General features: G+C 38.4%; 1 protein-coding gene across 1 annotated transcript in view; it reads left to right on the top strand.

Moving 5' to 3' along the window:
• The window catches only part of HACD2 (3-hydroxyacyl-CoA dehydratase 2), a 113,547-nt gene that overhangs the window by 13,168 nt on the left and 83,396 nt on the right, over nucleotides 1-16,983 (top strand). The window contains exon 3 of the mRNA XM_034659589.1: nucleotides 16,085-16,103. Coding sequence (XP_034515480.1) covers nucleotides 16,085-16,103 — 19 coding nt within the window. The remainder of the gene's footprint in view (nucleotides 1-16,084; nucleotides 16,104-16,983) is intronic.

Below are 16,983 nucleotides of genomic sequence, written 5' to 3'. Positions count from 1 at the left end.
GTAAAATTAGAATTGTACTTAAGTGTCACAGTATGTGTAAAAGAACACTGGAGACAAGAAATCTGGGTATTGAGGCTTGATTTTGCCACGTGGTCTTAAACTCTCTGCAGTGAATACACTGGATTAGATTACCTTAAGTTTTTCCCGGGTGTGTGTGGGTTTTTCTTAAGATTTTATTTATTCAGAGAAAGAGAGAAAGAGAGAGCAAGCAAGCTGGGGGAGAGGGAGAGGAAGAGAGAGAATCCCAAGTAGACTTTATGTTCAATGCAGAGTCCCACACGGGCCTCAATCCCACCACCCCAAGATCATGACCTGAGCCGAAATCAAGAGACAACCAACCAGCTGAGCCATCCAGGTGCCCCTAGTTTTTTCCCAGTTTTAAGTTCAGTAAGGGTTCAGCATTTTACTATCAGATTATGAAAATAAAGCAGGTTAATGAATTAACGAATTACAGAGCTGAATATAGCAAGAAAGGTTAAATTAAATGAGAAAGAGAAAATAATGGTAATTAAGGAAATTACACCTATTTTCTCCTTTAAAAATGGATATAAAAGGATTTTGAAAACAAGTTTGGACTGGAGTCTTTGAGGGAGTCCAATATATTTATTGCCTCGTTTTCTTGCTTATGTTCTGAACATTGAGAAATAACTGAAAGGAATTGTGTAAGGATCCTAAAAATCAACTTTATTAGTGATAAAGGCCTAGCTGGAAGCTGTGTGTTTGTGTGCAAACTAAATGGGTTTGTGAACTGAACTCCAGAATTAGATCACCACCCACCCTGCCTTAGGCAGCAATGGCCAGGGTGGCATGGAGTAAATAGAGAACTTGGAGTTCTTTGTGAAAACCCCAGGGTAGAGCTGAGTTGAGCACTCCCTATTTATTCTTCTCAAATTTACTGTTCAGATGAGTCATCCTTCCTTTCCTGGGATAAAGTGATTAACAGAAAAAGACCAAAAATATTTGGGAGAAAACTCTTCTCACAGAAACCAGAGGAGGGGGGAAAGGTGTTTCCCTCTAATCGTTAAATGCTGCATATTCATTACGGTGGGGGGGGGGAATAAACCCATAAGCATAAACAAGAAAATGCATGGAATCAATGTTTTGAGAGAAAATGGAATCGTACATACATATGGTACGAGATTTTTCAAAACTAGCCAGATACTGGTAAACATAACTCAGGTTAGTTCTGGACCTCCCATAACATGAGTGTGGTAGACATGTCTTAGAGCTGCCCAGCTCAGGAGAGTTTGTCCTCCCTGGAAGTTCTCCCAGTTCTCCCAGTTCCATGGCTGGACCTGTCTTTCCTGATAGAAAGGGCATCTCTAGTCCCTGACTCCCTCTCAGGCCATAACTGGCTGGTCCAGGGGTGCACATCTGACCCATACTGCTCTGGTCAGATATTTTTCTCCCAAGAATTTGGGATTTTGAGTTGAAAGAGATTGGGGCCCACTGTAGCCCAGTCATATTAAATCCATGGGATACAGCTGAGGTCTCCAGAGCTGCTTGGGTTCCAGTTCCTCTTCAGATTTGCTAAACTTTTTTGTGAGAGTGTTTTGATTGCCACAACGGGTGGAGTTGCTGTGTCTCGATGTCTTACAGCACTTGAGAGAGTCCAGCTCAGTAAAGGTTTGTCCTGCATCTGCCCTGATTTTTGTATATCCCCTCCAGGCTAACCATTCTATAAATAAAAATCGATGATTTTGTAGTACATATTGATATTAAAATACTTTCATGAGAAATTAAACCAAAACTTATTAAGTGAGAAAGAAGTTGTTATCTTAGTGTTCTATTGCTGCATAATAAAGATATCACAAACTTAGCAGCTTGCCTTTAAAATAACAGTCATTTATTAACTCATGCTTGTGTAAGTCAGAAGCTGAGCTTGGCTCGGTTATCCACATAGGGCCTCACAAGACTGAAATTGATGTGTCAGTCAAGCTGGCTCTTACCTGTGGGCTCTAGGGAAGAATCTGCCTTAAGCTTATTCAGCTTGTTGGCAGAATCCAGGCCTTGTACTTGAAGGTCTGAGGTCCCACTTCCTTGCTAGTTGTCAGCTGGCGGTCACTTCCTGCTTTTGCCACCAGCTCTGCTTTTATAGGGCTCACCTTGTTGGATCAGGTCTGCCCATACAATCTCCATACCTTAAAGTCAGTTGATTTGGGACTTTAATTACTTTTGTAAAATCCCTACACTGCAGTACCTAGATTAGTGTTTGGATAAGCAAGAAACAGGAATCACAGGGAATCATCTTTAGATTTTGCCTACCACAGTTGATATGAAGAGGAAACCTAAGTGAAATAAAGATACCATCTCAAAATTATTGAGTAATTTGTTCACTCTGCACGTTGTACTCTGTAAGAATTACAGCATTTCCAACTTGCATATTTAGCTGAAAAGAATTTCAGTGCAATAGTGTTGTTACTGCCAGTGCAATGAAACGGACTGAAATTACATAACAGGAGATTTGAGATTCCTGTTTAGACCTCAGTTATTAAGTTAGTGAAGGTACATAAAGTACAGGGATCTCATTTAATTTTTTAAATATAACTTTTAATAATATTTCTTTTTTTTTTTTTTTTAAAGATTTTATTTATTTATTCGACAGAGATAGAGACAGCCAGCGAGAGAGGGAACACAAGCAGGGGGAGTGGGAGAGGAAGAAGCAGGCTCACAGCAGAGGAGCCTGATGTGGGGCTCGATCCCATAACGCCAGGATCACGCCCTGAGCCGAAGGCAGATGCTTAACCGCTGTGCCACCCAGGCGCCCCTTTAATAATATTTCTTATTATTGCCTTTTTGGGGGATCACCATAGTTTTTCAGTTTTATCCTAAAACTATCTCCAGTCTATTACACAACGGCTTTATTGCCTCTTGCATTATTGGTTTGTTTTTATCTAATCCATCTCTTCCTTGTTGTACCATTCACAGAATATAGGCAGATGGGCTTTCTGTGATACTTTCTTCCTACCCTGCCTCGTGACATAACGTGAGGATTATTTTGACAGTACCCTTAGAAATAAATAAGACCAGGCTCATTTATATTTATATTGTACTTGCTTTTTATTACTTTGTTATTTACCTTGGCATATTCTAACTTCAGTTAAGATTACTTCCCTATGTCCATTACTATCTTAATACTGTTTTTTATTCTAGTGTTGGCCTGCGCCTCTGCTTTTATTGTCCTATACTAGTTCAAAGTACTTTCTGATAATTCTTATTTTAAAATCCAAACTTATTTGTCATAAATTGTCACATATATATGACTACTTTATTATGTCCCCAAACATTTGTATAGTGAAATACATATTTAAAAAAATAAATTACTTTGTATTCTTTATGTTCAGAACATTGTATTTTTAAAAAATTTTTTGTGTAGGTAGATTCTGTCATCTGTGAATTTCATTTCAGAATAGAAGAGGCATTATAAAATATATGCAATTAAAAGGGGGAGATTGGGTCTACTAGGACTAAGACCTGTTACTCTGTCACACAAAGAAACAATGGTAGCACTCAAGCACTGTACAGTTGACCCTTACACAACACAGAGGTTGGGGCACAAACCTCCCGTGCAGTCGAAAATCCATGTATAACTTCACTTCCTAAAAAACTTAACTGCTAATAGCCTACTGTTGACCACAACCTTTACCAATAACATGAACACTTGATAAACACAGTTTGTGTGTTACATATATTCTTTACTGTATTTTTACAATAAAGTAAGCTAGAGAAAAGGAAATTTTATTAAGAAAATTATAAGGAAGAGAAAAATGCAGTTACTGTACTGTACAGTAGTAGAGTGAGGCACCACACATCACCTCATCCTTATCCAAAGTTAGCAAAGGTGGTGACACCCGCTTTGTGCTCCTCTTCCCAGGAATGTGGGAAACCTCATTCCACGTACAGTTAAGGGGAGGTCAAAGAACCAGTGAAGGCAGAGCATCTTTAGACCTTCTCTCTAGGTCACTTGCTTCACCTGACCCCCTTTACATGGTTCTAATACAGTTTCTGCTTATGGGAAATACTAGCAAGCCTTGAGAGGCCAGTTCCCCTTGGGTATTGGTTCCCAGCCTCAAAGAATTTTCAGCACCGTGGACAGCGCCCTCCCCCTGCTTTCCTCTCTGCAGGCTAGGTTTCTGCTTGGTGCTATCCTGCCCGGAGTTCTCCTGGAATCCTTATTACAGGGAGGCAGGTTATCATTCTGTGGTCCTTGAACAACACTGGCCAGTTTCTGGCCCTGCTACTTTATTAAGAATCCCTCCCCAGAGCCGGTTCCTTTGCACCTCTCAGTTGAAGACCTCAATGAACCGAGCTTCCCCCAGGTGGGTGGTGTGGTGATGAATGACAGGAATAGGTAAGAGCTCTGCTGTCCCAGCCTTCTCCATATCTTTCCTCCACCTTCCCTTCACTTCTAGGCATTTGGCAACCTCTATCTTACTTGTTAATCACAATATGAGATATGTATTTGGGGCTCCTGGGTGGCACAGTTAAGCATCCAGCTCTTGGTTTCAGCTCAGGTTGTGATCTCCAGGTCATGAGATCACATGGCTCATGGCTCAGCATGGAGACTTCTTAAGACCCCCTCTCCCTCTCCCTCTGCGCCCGCCCCCGTGTTTTCTCTCTAAAATAAATAAATTTTTTTAAAAAAATAAATATGTATTTATTGAAAAAAAAAATCTGAGGGTTAGTGGCCCCATGCAGTTCATACCATAGTTGTGTAAGGATCAACTGTGTGATCTATTCTGTAACATCCTATTGTTAATCAGCCTCCTGGGTGGACATCTTACCACATACATGGATAGGTTTTCTATCTATGTACTATTATCTGTCTTGTCTCAGCATGCTCTTTATTCATGTCTTTTGTTCCTCATTTAAATCTACAGACATCTTTTATTTTCCTCAACTTTATAGCAGAAGGTCCAGATTATCTCCTAATATGCACACATCTGAGATTCTTAGCAGCGTTTTCTTTTGAAAAAGATAAGATTTGCAGTATAGTAATTCTTATCAGTTACCAAAAAATTTGTGAAGCTTGATTCTTTTTAATCCAAACATCTTTCACTCCCCCTCCCTCCAAAATTTAGAGAATTAATAATTTTCAAGCACATAGTCTTATCAGGCATATTTTAGATGAGCCAAGTCTTATCAAGTTATGGTTTCAGCAGTTATCTTGTAACTAATAAGCAGTGAAATAATATTTCAAAAAAATCAATAGAGTAGAAATAGAGCCTTGATTCTGGACATCACTTACTACTTTGGGGATTCGAGCAGCTTTTCTCAGCCTTGGTTTTCTCATCTTTAAGTAAAGATATCGATAAATATATCTGACAGGGTTGTTGTTAGGACCAAACTATAGAATGACTGCTACAGAAATGTAAATTCTAAAATGTAGTACAACAGCTGATAGTTCTTATCATCCAGAAAAGCTTTGGTCATTAAATAATATTGTAGATGGCTTCGGATTACTTTTTTATTATTATATAAGTTTCAGGTATATGGCTCTATAATTGGATATCTGTATATACTACAAAGCGATCATAAGTCTAGTCTAGTTCCCAACCATCACCATACCATTGTCCCCCCTTCACCCCTTTCACCCACCCCATAACTCCCTTCTCCTTTGGTGACCACTAGTCTGTTCTCTGTGAATTTGTTTTTGTTTCATTGTGTTCACTTGTTTTGTTGTTTTTTAGATTCTACATATGAGTGAAATCATATGGTATTTGTCTTTTTCCATATGACTTATTTTGTTGAGCATAATGTCCTCATGCTCCATCCGTTGCAGCAGATGGCACGATGTCTTTTTTATGGCTAAATGGTATTCCATTTTATGAATATACCACATCTTCTTTATCCCTTTAGCTACTAATGGTCCCTTAGGTTGTTTCTATATCTTGGCTATTGTAAATAATGCTACAGTGAACATGGGGGTGCATATATCTTTTCAAATTAGTATTTTATATTCTTCAGATAAATATGAAGTGGATAGCTAGGTCAAATGATAGATGTATTATTAATTTTTGAGGAATCTCCACACTGTTTTCCATGGTGGCTACACTAATTTACAGCGTCACCAGCAGTGTACTAGGGTTCCCTTTTCTCCACATCCTTGCCAACACTTGTTATTTCTTGTCTTTTTTTTTTTTTTATAACAGTTAAGTTCTAACATTAAGTGATATCTCATTGTGGTTTTGATTTGTATTTCCCTGATGATTAGTGATGTGCTTCTTGGCCATCTGTATGTCTTCTTTGAGGAAGTGTCTGTTCAGATCCTCTTCTTTTTTTTTTTTTTTCTTAAAGATTTTATTTATTTGACAGAGAGAGACAGCCAGGAGAGAGGGAACACAAGCAGGGGGCGTGGGAGAGGAAGAAGCAGGCTCCTAGTGGAGGAGCTTGATGTGGGGCTCGATCCCAGAACACCGGGATCACGCCCTGAGCCAAAGGCAGACGCTTAACAACTGCGCCACCCTGGCGCCCCGCTCTTCCCTTTTTTTTTTTTTTTTTTTTTTTTTTTTTTTNTTTTTAAAGATTTTATTTATTGGACAGAGATAGAGACAGCCAGCGAGAGAGGGAACACAAGCAGGGGGAGTGGGAGAGGAAGAAGCAGGCTCACAGCGGAGGAGCCTGATGTGGGGCGATCCCGTAACGCCGGGATCACGCCCTGAGCCGAAGGCAGATGCTTAACCGCTGTGCCACCCAGGCGCCCCACGCTCTTCCCTTTTTTAATAGGGCTCTTCGGTTTTTTTGTTGTTGAATTGTATGAGTTCTTCATATATTTTGGATGTTAACTCCTTACTCCTTATCATATATATAGTTTGCAAATGTCTTTTCCCATATGGTAGGTTGCCTTTTCATTTTGATGATGGTTTCCTTTGCTGTACAGAAGCTTTTTAGTTTGATGTAGTCCCATCTGCTCATTTTTGCTTTTGTTTCCCTTGACTTCGAAGTCAGCTCCATAAAGATGCTGCTAAGACTGATGTCAGGACCTTACTACCTCTTTCTTCTAATAGTTTTATGGTTTCATGTCTTAATTCAAGTCCTTAATCCATTTTGAGTTAATTTTTGTGTATGGTGTAAGATAGTGGTCTAGTTTCATCTTTTGCATGTGGCTGTCCAGTTTTCCCAGCATGATTTGTTGAAGAGACTGTCCTTTATCTATATTATGTTCTTAGCTCCTCTAGCATAGATTAATTGTTCATATATGTGTGGGTTTATTTCTAGGCTCTTGATTTTGTTCCATTTATCTGTGTGTGTGTGTGTTTTGTTTTGGTTTTTTACCCATACCATACTGTTTTGATTACTATAGCTTTGTAGTCTAGTTTGAAATCAGGCAGTGTGATAGCTCCAGCTTTGTTCTTCTTTCTCAAGATGGCTTTGGCTATTCAAGATCTTTTGTTTTGTACATATTTTAAAGTTATTTGTTCTAGTTCTATGAAGTATGCCACTAGAATTTTGATAGCTATTTCATTGAATTTGTAGATTGCTTTGGGTAGTATGGAGATTTTAACAATACTAATTTTTCCAAACCATGAGCATAGAATATCTTTTCACTTATTTTTTTTTTTTTTAATTTCTTTCATGCATGTTTTGTAGTTTTCAGTGTACAGGTCCTTCACCTTCTTGGTTAAGTTTATTCCGTGGTATTCTATTCTTTTTGGTGCATTTGTAAATGATATTATTTTCTTAATTTCTCTTTCTCATTTTCATCATTATTGTATAGAATATCACAGTTTTCTCTATATTGACTTCGTATTCTGCAACTTTACTGAATCCATTTATTTATTCTGACAGTTTTTTGGTGGACTCTTTAGGATTTTCTATATGTAGTATCGTATCATCTGCAAATAGTGACTCTTTTACTTCTTCCTTATCAGTTTGGAGGCCTTACATTTCTTTCTCTTGCCTAATTGCTGTGGCTAGAATTTTCAATACTATGTTGAATAAAAGTGGCAAGCATGAGCGTTCTTGTGTTTTCCCTGAAAGCTTTTCACTGCTGAGTATAATGTTAGTTGTAGAATTGTCATTTAGGGCCTTTATTATGTTGAGGTATGTTCCCTCTGTGCCTACTTTGTTGAGAGTTTTTATCATAAATCAATGTTGAATTTTGTTGAATGCTTTTTCTGCATCTATTGAGATGATCATATGATTTTTATCTTTCATTCTGTTGGTGTAATGTATCATATTGATTTGTAGATGTTGAACCATCCTTGCATCCCTGAAATAAATCCCACTTGATTGTGGTGTGTGATCCTTTTAATGTATTGTTGGATTTAGTTTGCTAAAACTTGTTGAGGATTTTACATCTATGTTTATGAAGGATATTGGCCTGTAATTTCTTTTTTTGTGGTGTCCTTGTCTAGTTTTGGTATAGATGATGCTGGCCTCGTAAAATACATTTGAAAGCTTTCCTTTCTCTTCTATTTTTCAGAAGAGTTTGAAAAGGAAAGGTATTAAATCTTTGAATGTTTGGTAGAATTTGCCAGTGAAGCCATCTAGTCCTGGACTTTTGTTTGTTGGGAGGTTCTTAATTACTGTTTCAGCGCCCTTACTAGTTATCAATCTATTCACATTTTCAGTTTTTTGTTTTTGTTTCTTGAAGTAGGCTTGTATTGCTATGAACTTCCCTCTTAGAACCACTTTTGCTGCATCCCATAGATTTTGGTATGTCAGATTTTGTGTCCATTTGTCTCTAGGTATTTTTTGATTTTTCCTTTGGTTTCTTCAATGAACCATTGATTGCTCAGTAGCATGTTGTTTGATCTCCATGTTTTGTGGGTTTTCCTGGTTTTTTTCCTTGTAATTTCTAGTTTCATACCATTGTGGTCAGAAAATATGCTTAATATGATTTCACTCTTTTTTAATTTATTGAGATTGCTGGAGAGTGTTCGATGTGCAGTTGAGAAGAATGTGTATTCTGCTACTTTTGGGTGGAATGTGTTTAAGGCCAGTGTTTCCTTATTGATTTTTTTGTCTGGATGATCTATCTGTTGAAGAAAGTAGGGAATTAAAGTCTCCTACTATTACTGTAGTTGCTTTCAATTTCTCCCTTTAGGTCTGTTAATAATTGTTTTATATATTTTGGCGCTCTTGTGTTGGTTGCATATATATTTATAAATGTAATATCTTCTTGCTGGATTGACCCCTATATCATTATGTAATGCCCTTCTTTGTCTTTTATTATAGTCTTTGTTTTATTTATTTTTATTTATTTTTTTAAGTAGGCTCCATGCCTAACATGAGCCTAGTGTGGGGCTTGAACTCATGACCCTGAGATCAAGACCTGAGTTGAGATCAAGAGTCAGACACTTGGGGCGCCTGGGTAGCGCAGTCGTTAAGCGTCTGCCTTTGGCTCAGGGCGTGATCCCGGCGTTATGGGATCGAGCCCCACATCAGGCTCCTCCGCTATGAGCCTGCTTCTTCCTCTCCCACTCCCCCTGCTTGTGTTCCCTCTCTCGCTGGCTGTCTATCTCTGTGAAATAAATAAATCTTTAAAAAAAAAAAAAAAGAGTCAGACACTTAACCAACTGAGCCACCCAGACACCCCTCTTGTAATCTTTGTTTTAAAGTATTTTATCTGATAGGAGTATAGTTACTCCAGCTTTCTTTTCACTTCCATTTGTATGGAATGTCTTTTTCTGACCCTTCCCTTTCACTCTGTGTGTGTCTTTTACTTCTGAGTCTCGTAGGCAGCATATAGATGGGTCTCATTTTTTTATCCATTCAGATACTGTGTGTCTTTTGATTGGTGAATTTAGTCCTTTTACATTTAAAGTAATTTTTAATAAGCATATACTTATTGCCAGTGTGTTAATTGTTTTCTGGCTATTTTTGTAGTTCCTCTCTGTTCCTTCTCTTTTTCTCTTACCTTATGGTTTGCTGGCTTTCTTTAGTGTTATGTTTAATTCCTTTCTCATTTTCTTTTGTGTATTTACTGTAAGTTTTTTTCCTTGTGGTTACTGTGAGGTTCACACAAAATATTTTATGCAAGTAGCAGTCTGTTTTAACTTGATAACAACTTAATTTTAAACACAATTCGAAGCTTTACCTTTTTACTCTTCCCCCATTTTTTATTTTTGATGTCTCCTTTTTATATCTTTTTATTTAATGCTTCCCTTAACTAATTTCAGTTAAGTTTACTACTTTTGTCTTTTAACCTTCATGCTTGCTTTATAAGTGATTGATCACTGCCTTTGCTGTATAGTTACCTTTTCCAGTGAGATTTTTACTTTCCTCTGTTTTACTACTTAAAGAAGTACCTTTATTTTATTTTATTTTTTTAAAGATTTTATTTATTCATTTGAGAGACAGAGAGAGAGCACAAGCAGGGGGAGAGGCAGCAGAAACAGACTCCCCACTGAGCTGGAAGCCCAACATGGGGATTGATATCAGGACCTGGAGATCGTGACCTGAGCCAAGGCAGCCGCTCAACCATCTGAGCCACCCAGGCACCCCTAAAGAAATCCCTTTAATATTTATTGTAGGGCTGGTTTAATGGTGATGAATACCTTTAGCTTTTGCTTAGTGGAAAACTCTTAATCTCTCCTTAAGTTCTGAATGATAACTTTGCTAGGCAGAGAATTTGGGCTGGAAGTTTTTTTCCTTTCAGCACTTTTATATGTCATGCCACTTTCTTCTGGCATGTAAAATTTCTACTGAAAAATCTGCTTATATAGCCTTCTAGAGTTTCCCTTATACATAACAAGTTGTTTTTCTCTTGTTGCTTTTAGGATTCTCTCTTAATCCTTAACGCTTACCATTTTAATTATAATGTATCATGGTGTGGATCTATTTGGGTTCATCTTATTTGAAACTCTAGGCTTCCTGGACCTGGATGTTCAGTTCCTTCCCCAGATTAGGAAAGTTTTCAGCCATTACTTCTTCAAATAATTTTTCTTGCCCTTTCTCTCTCTCTCTTCTCCTTTTGAGAGCCCTACAATGTGAATGTTATCCCACTTGATGTTGTTTTAAGGTTCCCTTAAGGTATCTTCACTTTTCTTAATTTTTTCCTTTTTTTTAAAACCACATTTGTAAAGGTGCTGTGTAAACTGAGAAAAGTGTTAATTATTACAAGATATTTTGGAAGTAGCCAGATAAAGTGCCAGAACATAGAGACATATCTGCTAATTTTTTTTTCTTGAATTCACATTCTCAGAACCGTTTCTAAAATTAGAATTCTAATTAATTTCTTATCTTCTTCTTTTTCAAAAAACTGTTTGTTTTCAGGTTATATCCTTCTTAATTTTTTGCTCCTTAAAAAGTGATGTGGGGGCGTCTGGGTGGCTTAGTCAGTTAAGCATATGACTCTTGATTTCGTCTCAGGTCATGATCTCAGGGGCGTGGGATCAAGCCCTGTGTTGGGCTCCACGCTCAGCAGGGAGTCTGTTTGGAATTCTCTCTCTCCCTCTCCATCTGCCCCTCCCTCCCTCACCTTCCCTCTCTCCCTCTCAAATAAATAAATAAATCTTTTTAAAAAATTATTGTGGTAGTATCTTGTATTTAGTTAAAAATGGGCACTTGACAAAATAAACAAGTATATCAACTCCCTCACCTTTTAAAATTGTGAATATTTTCTTAGCACTTGAGATTAAGTTGTCTGGGAACCAATGCACTGTAATTCCCTGATTCAGATTGAAGTTTGGGGAATTTTTTTCCCCTTCTACTCCCATTACGAAGTCCCACCAATTCTTTATCTGAGTGATTATCAGCTACATTCTTTCTTTCCTATGTTCCCATTTCTCATACTGGGCAGGCTGTTACCACACCACATTTAAATTACTGCTAGACCTCCTTTGCTATTCTTCTGCCCTTGATTCCTTTGTGTCCCAAACCTTCCACAGCTTCATAACATTCATCGCTTACATCACCTTTTATCTTTTAATTTTTACTATTGAAGTATAGTTGATACACAGTGCCCTATTAATTTCAGGTACATAACATAGTTATTCAACAATTGTATATATTATGCAGTGCTCACCTCAGTGAGTCTGTTACCATCTGTCACCATACAACTTTCTTTCTTTCTTTTTTTTTTTTTTTTTTTTTTTTTTTGCCAACTAGGGAGATGCCTTTGGGCTTCAGTTTTTTTCCTTTCTTATTTTTTTTTTGGTGTCAGGAGTGGGATATTATTTTTTTTAATATATAAAGTAGCTTTATTTAGGTATTATTAACATATAGTATTATGTTAATTTCAAGTGGGCAATATAATGCTTCAGCAATTCTATTCATTCAGTCAGTGCTCATCATAATTGTACTCTTAATCCCCTTCACCTATTATACCCATTCCACCCCCCCCCGCGAGCCACCTGTTCTGTATAGTTAAGAGTCTTTTTTTTTGTTTTTGTCTCTTTTTTCTTTGTTTTGTTTTATTTCTTGAATTTCACATACAAGTAAAATCATATGGTATTTGTCTTTCTCTGACTGACTTATTTCGCTTACCATAGTACTGTCTGGATCCATCAATGTTGTTGCAAATGGCAAGATGTCATTCTTTTTTATGGCTGGGTAATATTCCACTGTGTATATGTAACATATCTTCTGTATCCATTCGTCAGTCGATGGACACTTAGGTTGCTTCCATATTTTGGCTATTGTAAATAGTGCTGCAATAAACACATGGGGTATATATATGTTCTCCAATTAGTGTTTTCATATTCTTTGGGTAAATACCAGCAGTATGATAGTTCTATTTTTAACTTTTTTTTTTTTTTTTAAAGATTTTATTTATTTATTCGACAGAGATAGAGACAGCCAGCGAGAGAGGGAACACAAGCAGGGGGTGTGGGAGAGGAAGAAGCAGGCTCATAGAGGAGGAGCCTGATGTGGGGCTCGATCCCGTAACGCCGGGATCACGCCCTGAGCCGAAGGCAGACGCTTAACCGCTGTGCCACCCAGGCACCCCTATTTTTAACTTTTTGAGGAACCTCCATACTGTGTTCCACAGTCGCTGCACCAGCTTGCATTCACAGCAACAGTGTACAAGGGTTCTTTTTTCTTCACATCCTTGCCTACACTTGTATTTTTTGTCTTTTTGATTCTACCCATTCTGACAAGTGTGAGGTGATATCTCACAGGTTTTGATTTGCATTTCCCTGATGATTAGTGACATTGAACATCTTTTCATGTGTCTTTTGGCCATCTGTATGTCTTTTCTGGAAAAAATTTTCTGTTTTTTTCCTCTGCCCATTTTTTAATTGGATTATTTGGTTATTTGATGTTAAGATGTATAAGGTCTTTATATATTTTGTGTACTAACCCCTTATTGGATACATCATTTGCAAATATCTTCTCTTATTTAGTGTGTTGTCTTTTTGTTTTGTTGATGGTTTCTTTTGCTGGGCAAAAGTTTTTTATTTTAGTGTATTCACAATAGTTTTAATTTTGCTTTTGCTTCCCTTGCCAAAGAAGACACATCTAGAAAAATGTTTCTACCACAGATGTCAAAAAGATTACTGCCTATGTTTTCTTCTAGTTTTATGGCTTCAGGTCTCACATTTAGGTCTTTAACCCATTTTGAGTTTATTTTTGTGTCTGGTGTAAGAAAGTGGTCCTGTTGCATTGTTTGTATGTAGTTGTCCAGTTTTCCCAGCACCAGTTTTGAAGAGACTTTTCCCCATTATATCTTCTTGCCTGCTTTGTCATTGATTATACCGTACAACATTATTACAATATTATTGACTGTATTCTCTATGCTATACTTCTTATCTCCATGACTTAATTCATTTTATAACTGGAAGTTTGAACCTCTTCATCCCTTTATCTGTTTCGTTCATCTTAATTTTTTATTTTCATTTTGCTCTTCTGTCTGCGCAAGTTCCATTGCTTTGTCTTCCTGATGCATTCTTCTACTTCATCCAGTCTGCTATTTTTTCAAACTTCTGTTCTTTACTTTCCTATATTTTCTGTATCTTTAAGTTCTCATTGTGTTCAACCAGATTTCTACTGAGTTCACTGAGCATCTGTATGATAATTTCTTTGAACTTTTTATCAGGTTGATTGCTTCTCTGTGTTTCATTTAGTTCTTTTTCTGAGATTTTGTCATGTTCTTTTCTTTGGAACTTTTTACTCTGTCTCGTCATTTTGCCTAACTCTTTGTGTTTGTTTCTATGTATGCGGTAGGTCAGCTACCTCTCCCAGTCTTGAATGAATGGCCTTACATAGGACATGGTACTATTTGGCCCGGAAATACAATCTCCCAGTCACCGGAACCAGGCACTCAAGGGGTGTCACCTTTGTGGGCTGTGTGTGCCCTCCTGTTGTGGCAGGGCCTGAGGCTGTGGTTGGTGGGCTGCGCTAACCCTTGGTAGGGCTACAGGTGTCCACAACTGCTGCAGGGTGTCTGTGGGCAGGGCACTCTGCTGGGTGTTCCCATTGTTACTAGAAAGTTAAAGGAATTCCAGGATGGTGCCGGCTAGCACCCACATTAGTAAGGTAGACTTGAATCACAAAAATTGCTCCCACCAGTGTCAGTTTCCAGAGAGAGCCCCTGGTGTTTCCTGCCTCTTTGGGCAGACACTTTTAAAGTTAACAGATGATTCTCCTTTACCTATGGTCTATGTACTATTCAGGTTGGTGTTTTGCACTGGTTTCTGGGTGAGTGAGTGTGTGTGGGCCCTTTAAGAGCAGGTTTTCTGTTCCCTGCAGCTTTATAGTCTTCCTAAAGGTGATCCCTATTGATTTTCAGAGCCTAGTGTTTTGGAGGCTTATCATTGTTGCTCCTGTGCAGGATCTAAGGATTTGGGTACCAGATATAGAACTCAGTTACCTTTGATCCTCTGGAAAAAGTCCGTATTTTTGATGTCCCTCCCAATTGTGACCCACCATAGCTGGGGTTTGTTTTATTCCCTAGCAAGTCTGTGTTGCTGCTGCTATCGTTTTATTCTTTGTTGTGAAGGCTCTGTTCATTGAACTTTCAGGTCCCTTTCAGAAAGAATTATTCCACAGTTGGTTATAGATTTGTTGTGTCCACAGAGGAGGTGAGTTCAGGATCTTGCTACACCTCCATCTTGAATCCAGCTCCTTAGGTTACATCTTTTTTTTTTTTTTTTTTTTAAAGATTTTATTTATTTATTTGACAGAGATAGAGACAGGCCAGTGAGAGAGGGAACACAAGCAGGGGGAGTGGGAGAGGAAGAAGCAGGCTCATAGCAGAGGAGCCTGATGTGGGGCTCGATCCCACAACGCCGGGATCACGCCCTGAGCCGAAGGCAGATGCTTAACCGCTGTGCCACCCAGGCGCCCCTAGGTTACATCTTTACCACCACCACCACCAGGGTTAAAGCAATGCCATATTCAGGATGAATGAATAACCTAATTGGCCACTTGGATGGCCACTGAGATGGAAAGTAGATAACAGTCTCACCCAAAGCACTGGAAATAAAAACAGGGAAGACCGATACCAGAAGTATTGGCAGGACTTGGAAACCAGTAGGACTTGTCGGGGAGGGGAAGGAAAAAACAGTTGAACTTGGGAGATTGATGATCAAGAGGCATAGCAGGTATGAAGGAAGGAAAGGGGAGTTTCTTGAAGAGGCATGCCGTGTTTGAGCTACTGCTGGTACACCTGGATGGAGATGTCCAAAGGCAGTGTGGGCCTGGGGATAACGAGATCTAGGGTCACAGATTGGACTGGGAACATGCCTGTAATGAGGTCACCAAATGAGACAAGATGGAGTCTCACTGTGGAGCTTTGTAGGTTGAATGAATGTCTGCATTGAAGGGCCTGCCGGGTAAGAAGACCCAACAAAGGCTCTTCTGACCCTGTGTTCTGTAGTCTGTGACAGTTCTGTTCTGTAGAATATGGGACATGGGAGATAGACACCTACTGCTCTTACAGTATATGTATTATGAACGAGATCCTTGATAACTGGTACGCTACTGGGTAAGATTTATTCCTTAGGAAATTTTCCACAGATACGGAAAGTAGAAAGGAAGAAACAAACAAAAATAAATAAGAATGTACATTTTGTTAAATAGCCAAGTTTAAAAATGGAATGTGTGTTTTTCAAGTCTAATACTGAAAAGTTAGTTTATAGGAACTGTATATTATTATTGATCATTACTAATTCTTTTTTCCCCCTTTTTTCTCTAGATTTTACATTGTGCAGTAGGTAAGTATGGAATTTCCCCCCTACTAAGTACAGTGGGTTCTGCTATTTTTAAAAGTCAGAAATAATAGGTCAATTTGATTATGACTAAATAATGAAAAAACAAAGCTATTTAATCATTGTATATAAAATTGCTTACATTGGCATGGCTTTTGGTTTCTTAAATGACAGGTACTACTTAGATGTTATCACTGAACAATTTATTAACTGTCACAGCTGTTTCACTCTGTCAATTTAAAGAGGCCCCTCTCACCCTGTTATAAGGGTGACAGAAGCACGAGCATAGCTATTAAAATGTGACTTGGGGGCCTTGGTTCTGGGCTATGTAGAAAGCCCTCCCTGTGGTCACTTAAATATTAGATGCTCTTTCCTTATGTTTAAAATGGAGTAGTTGGGGCTCCTGGGTGGCTCAGTCGTTAAGTGTCTGCCTTCAGCTCAGGGCGTGATTCTGGCGTTCTGGGATCGAGCCCCACATCAGGCTCCTCCGCTGGGAGCCTGCTTCTTCCTCTCCCACTCCCCCTTCTGTGTTCCCTCTCTCGCTGGCTGTCTCTGTCTCTGTCAAATGAATAAATAAAATCTTTTAAAAAAATTTAAAAAAATAATAAATAAAATGGAGTAGTACATATATTGCCCATCTCCCAGATGAATACTGAATGAAGGTAAGAAGGATTGGAAAAATCTAAGTATAAAGAGTTATATAAATGTAAGGGATTTCTACTAAAAGCAGATACAGTGTGCTTTGGGGGGAAGGGGCATGTCATCAACTTCTGCTTCAGAACTGAGGAATAGCTTCTTGTCTGTGGTGGGCTAGACCCTTCTAATTAAATAGAAATCAATTCTGGAAAGTTGACAGATTCTGTAAGAGTAAGCCCATGGTGGTTGC

This window comes from Ailuropoda melanoleuca, chromosome 1 (assembly GCF_002007445.2).
Source record: "Ailuropoda melanoleuca isolate Jingjing chromosome 1, ASM200744v2, whole genome shotgun sequence".
Classification (NCBI taxonomy): domain Eukaryota; kingdom Metazoa; phylum Chordata; class Mammalia; order Carnivora; family Ursidae; genus Ailuropoda; species Ailuropoda melanoleuca.
Note: the sequence above shows the minus strand (reverse complement) of the source record. Positions and strands in the feature narration are given on the sequence as shown.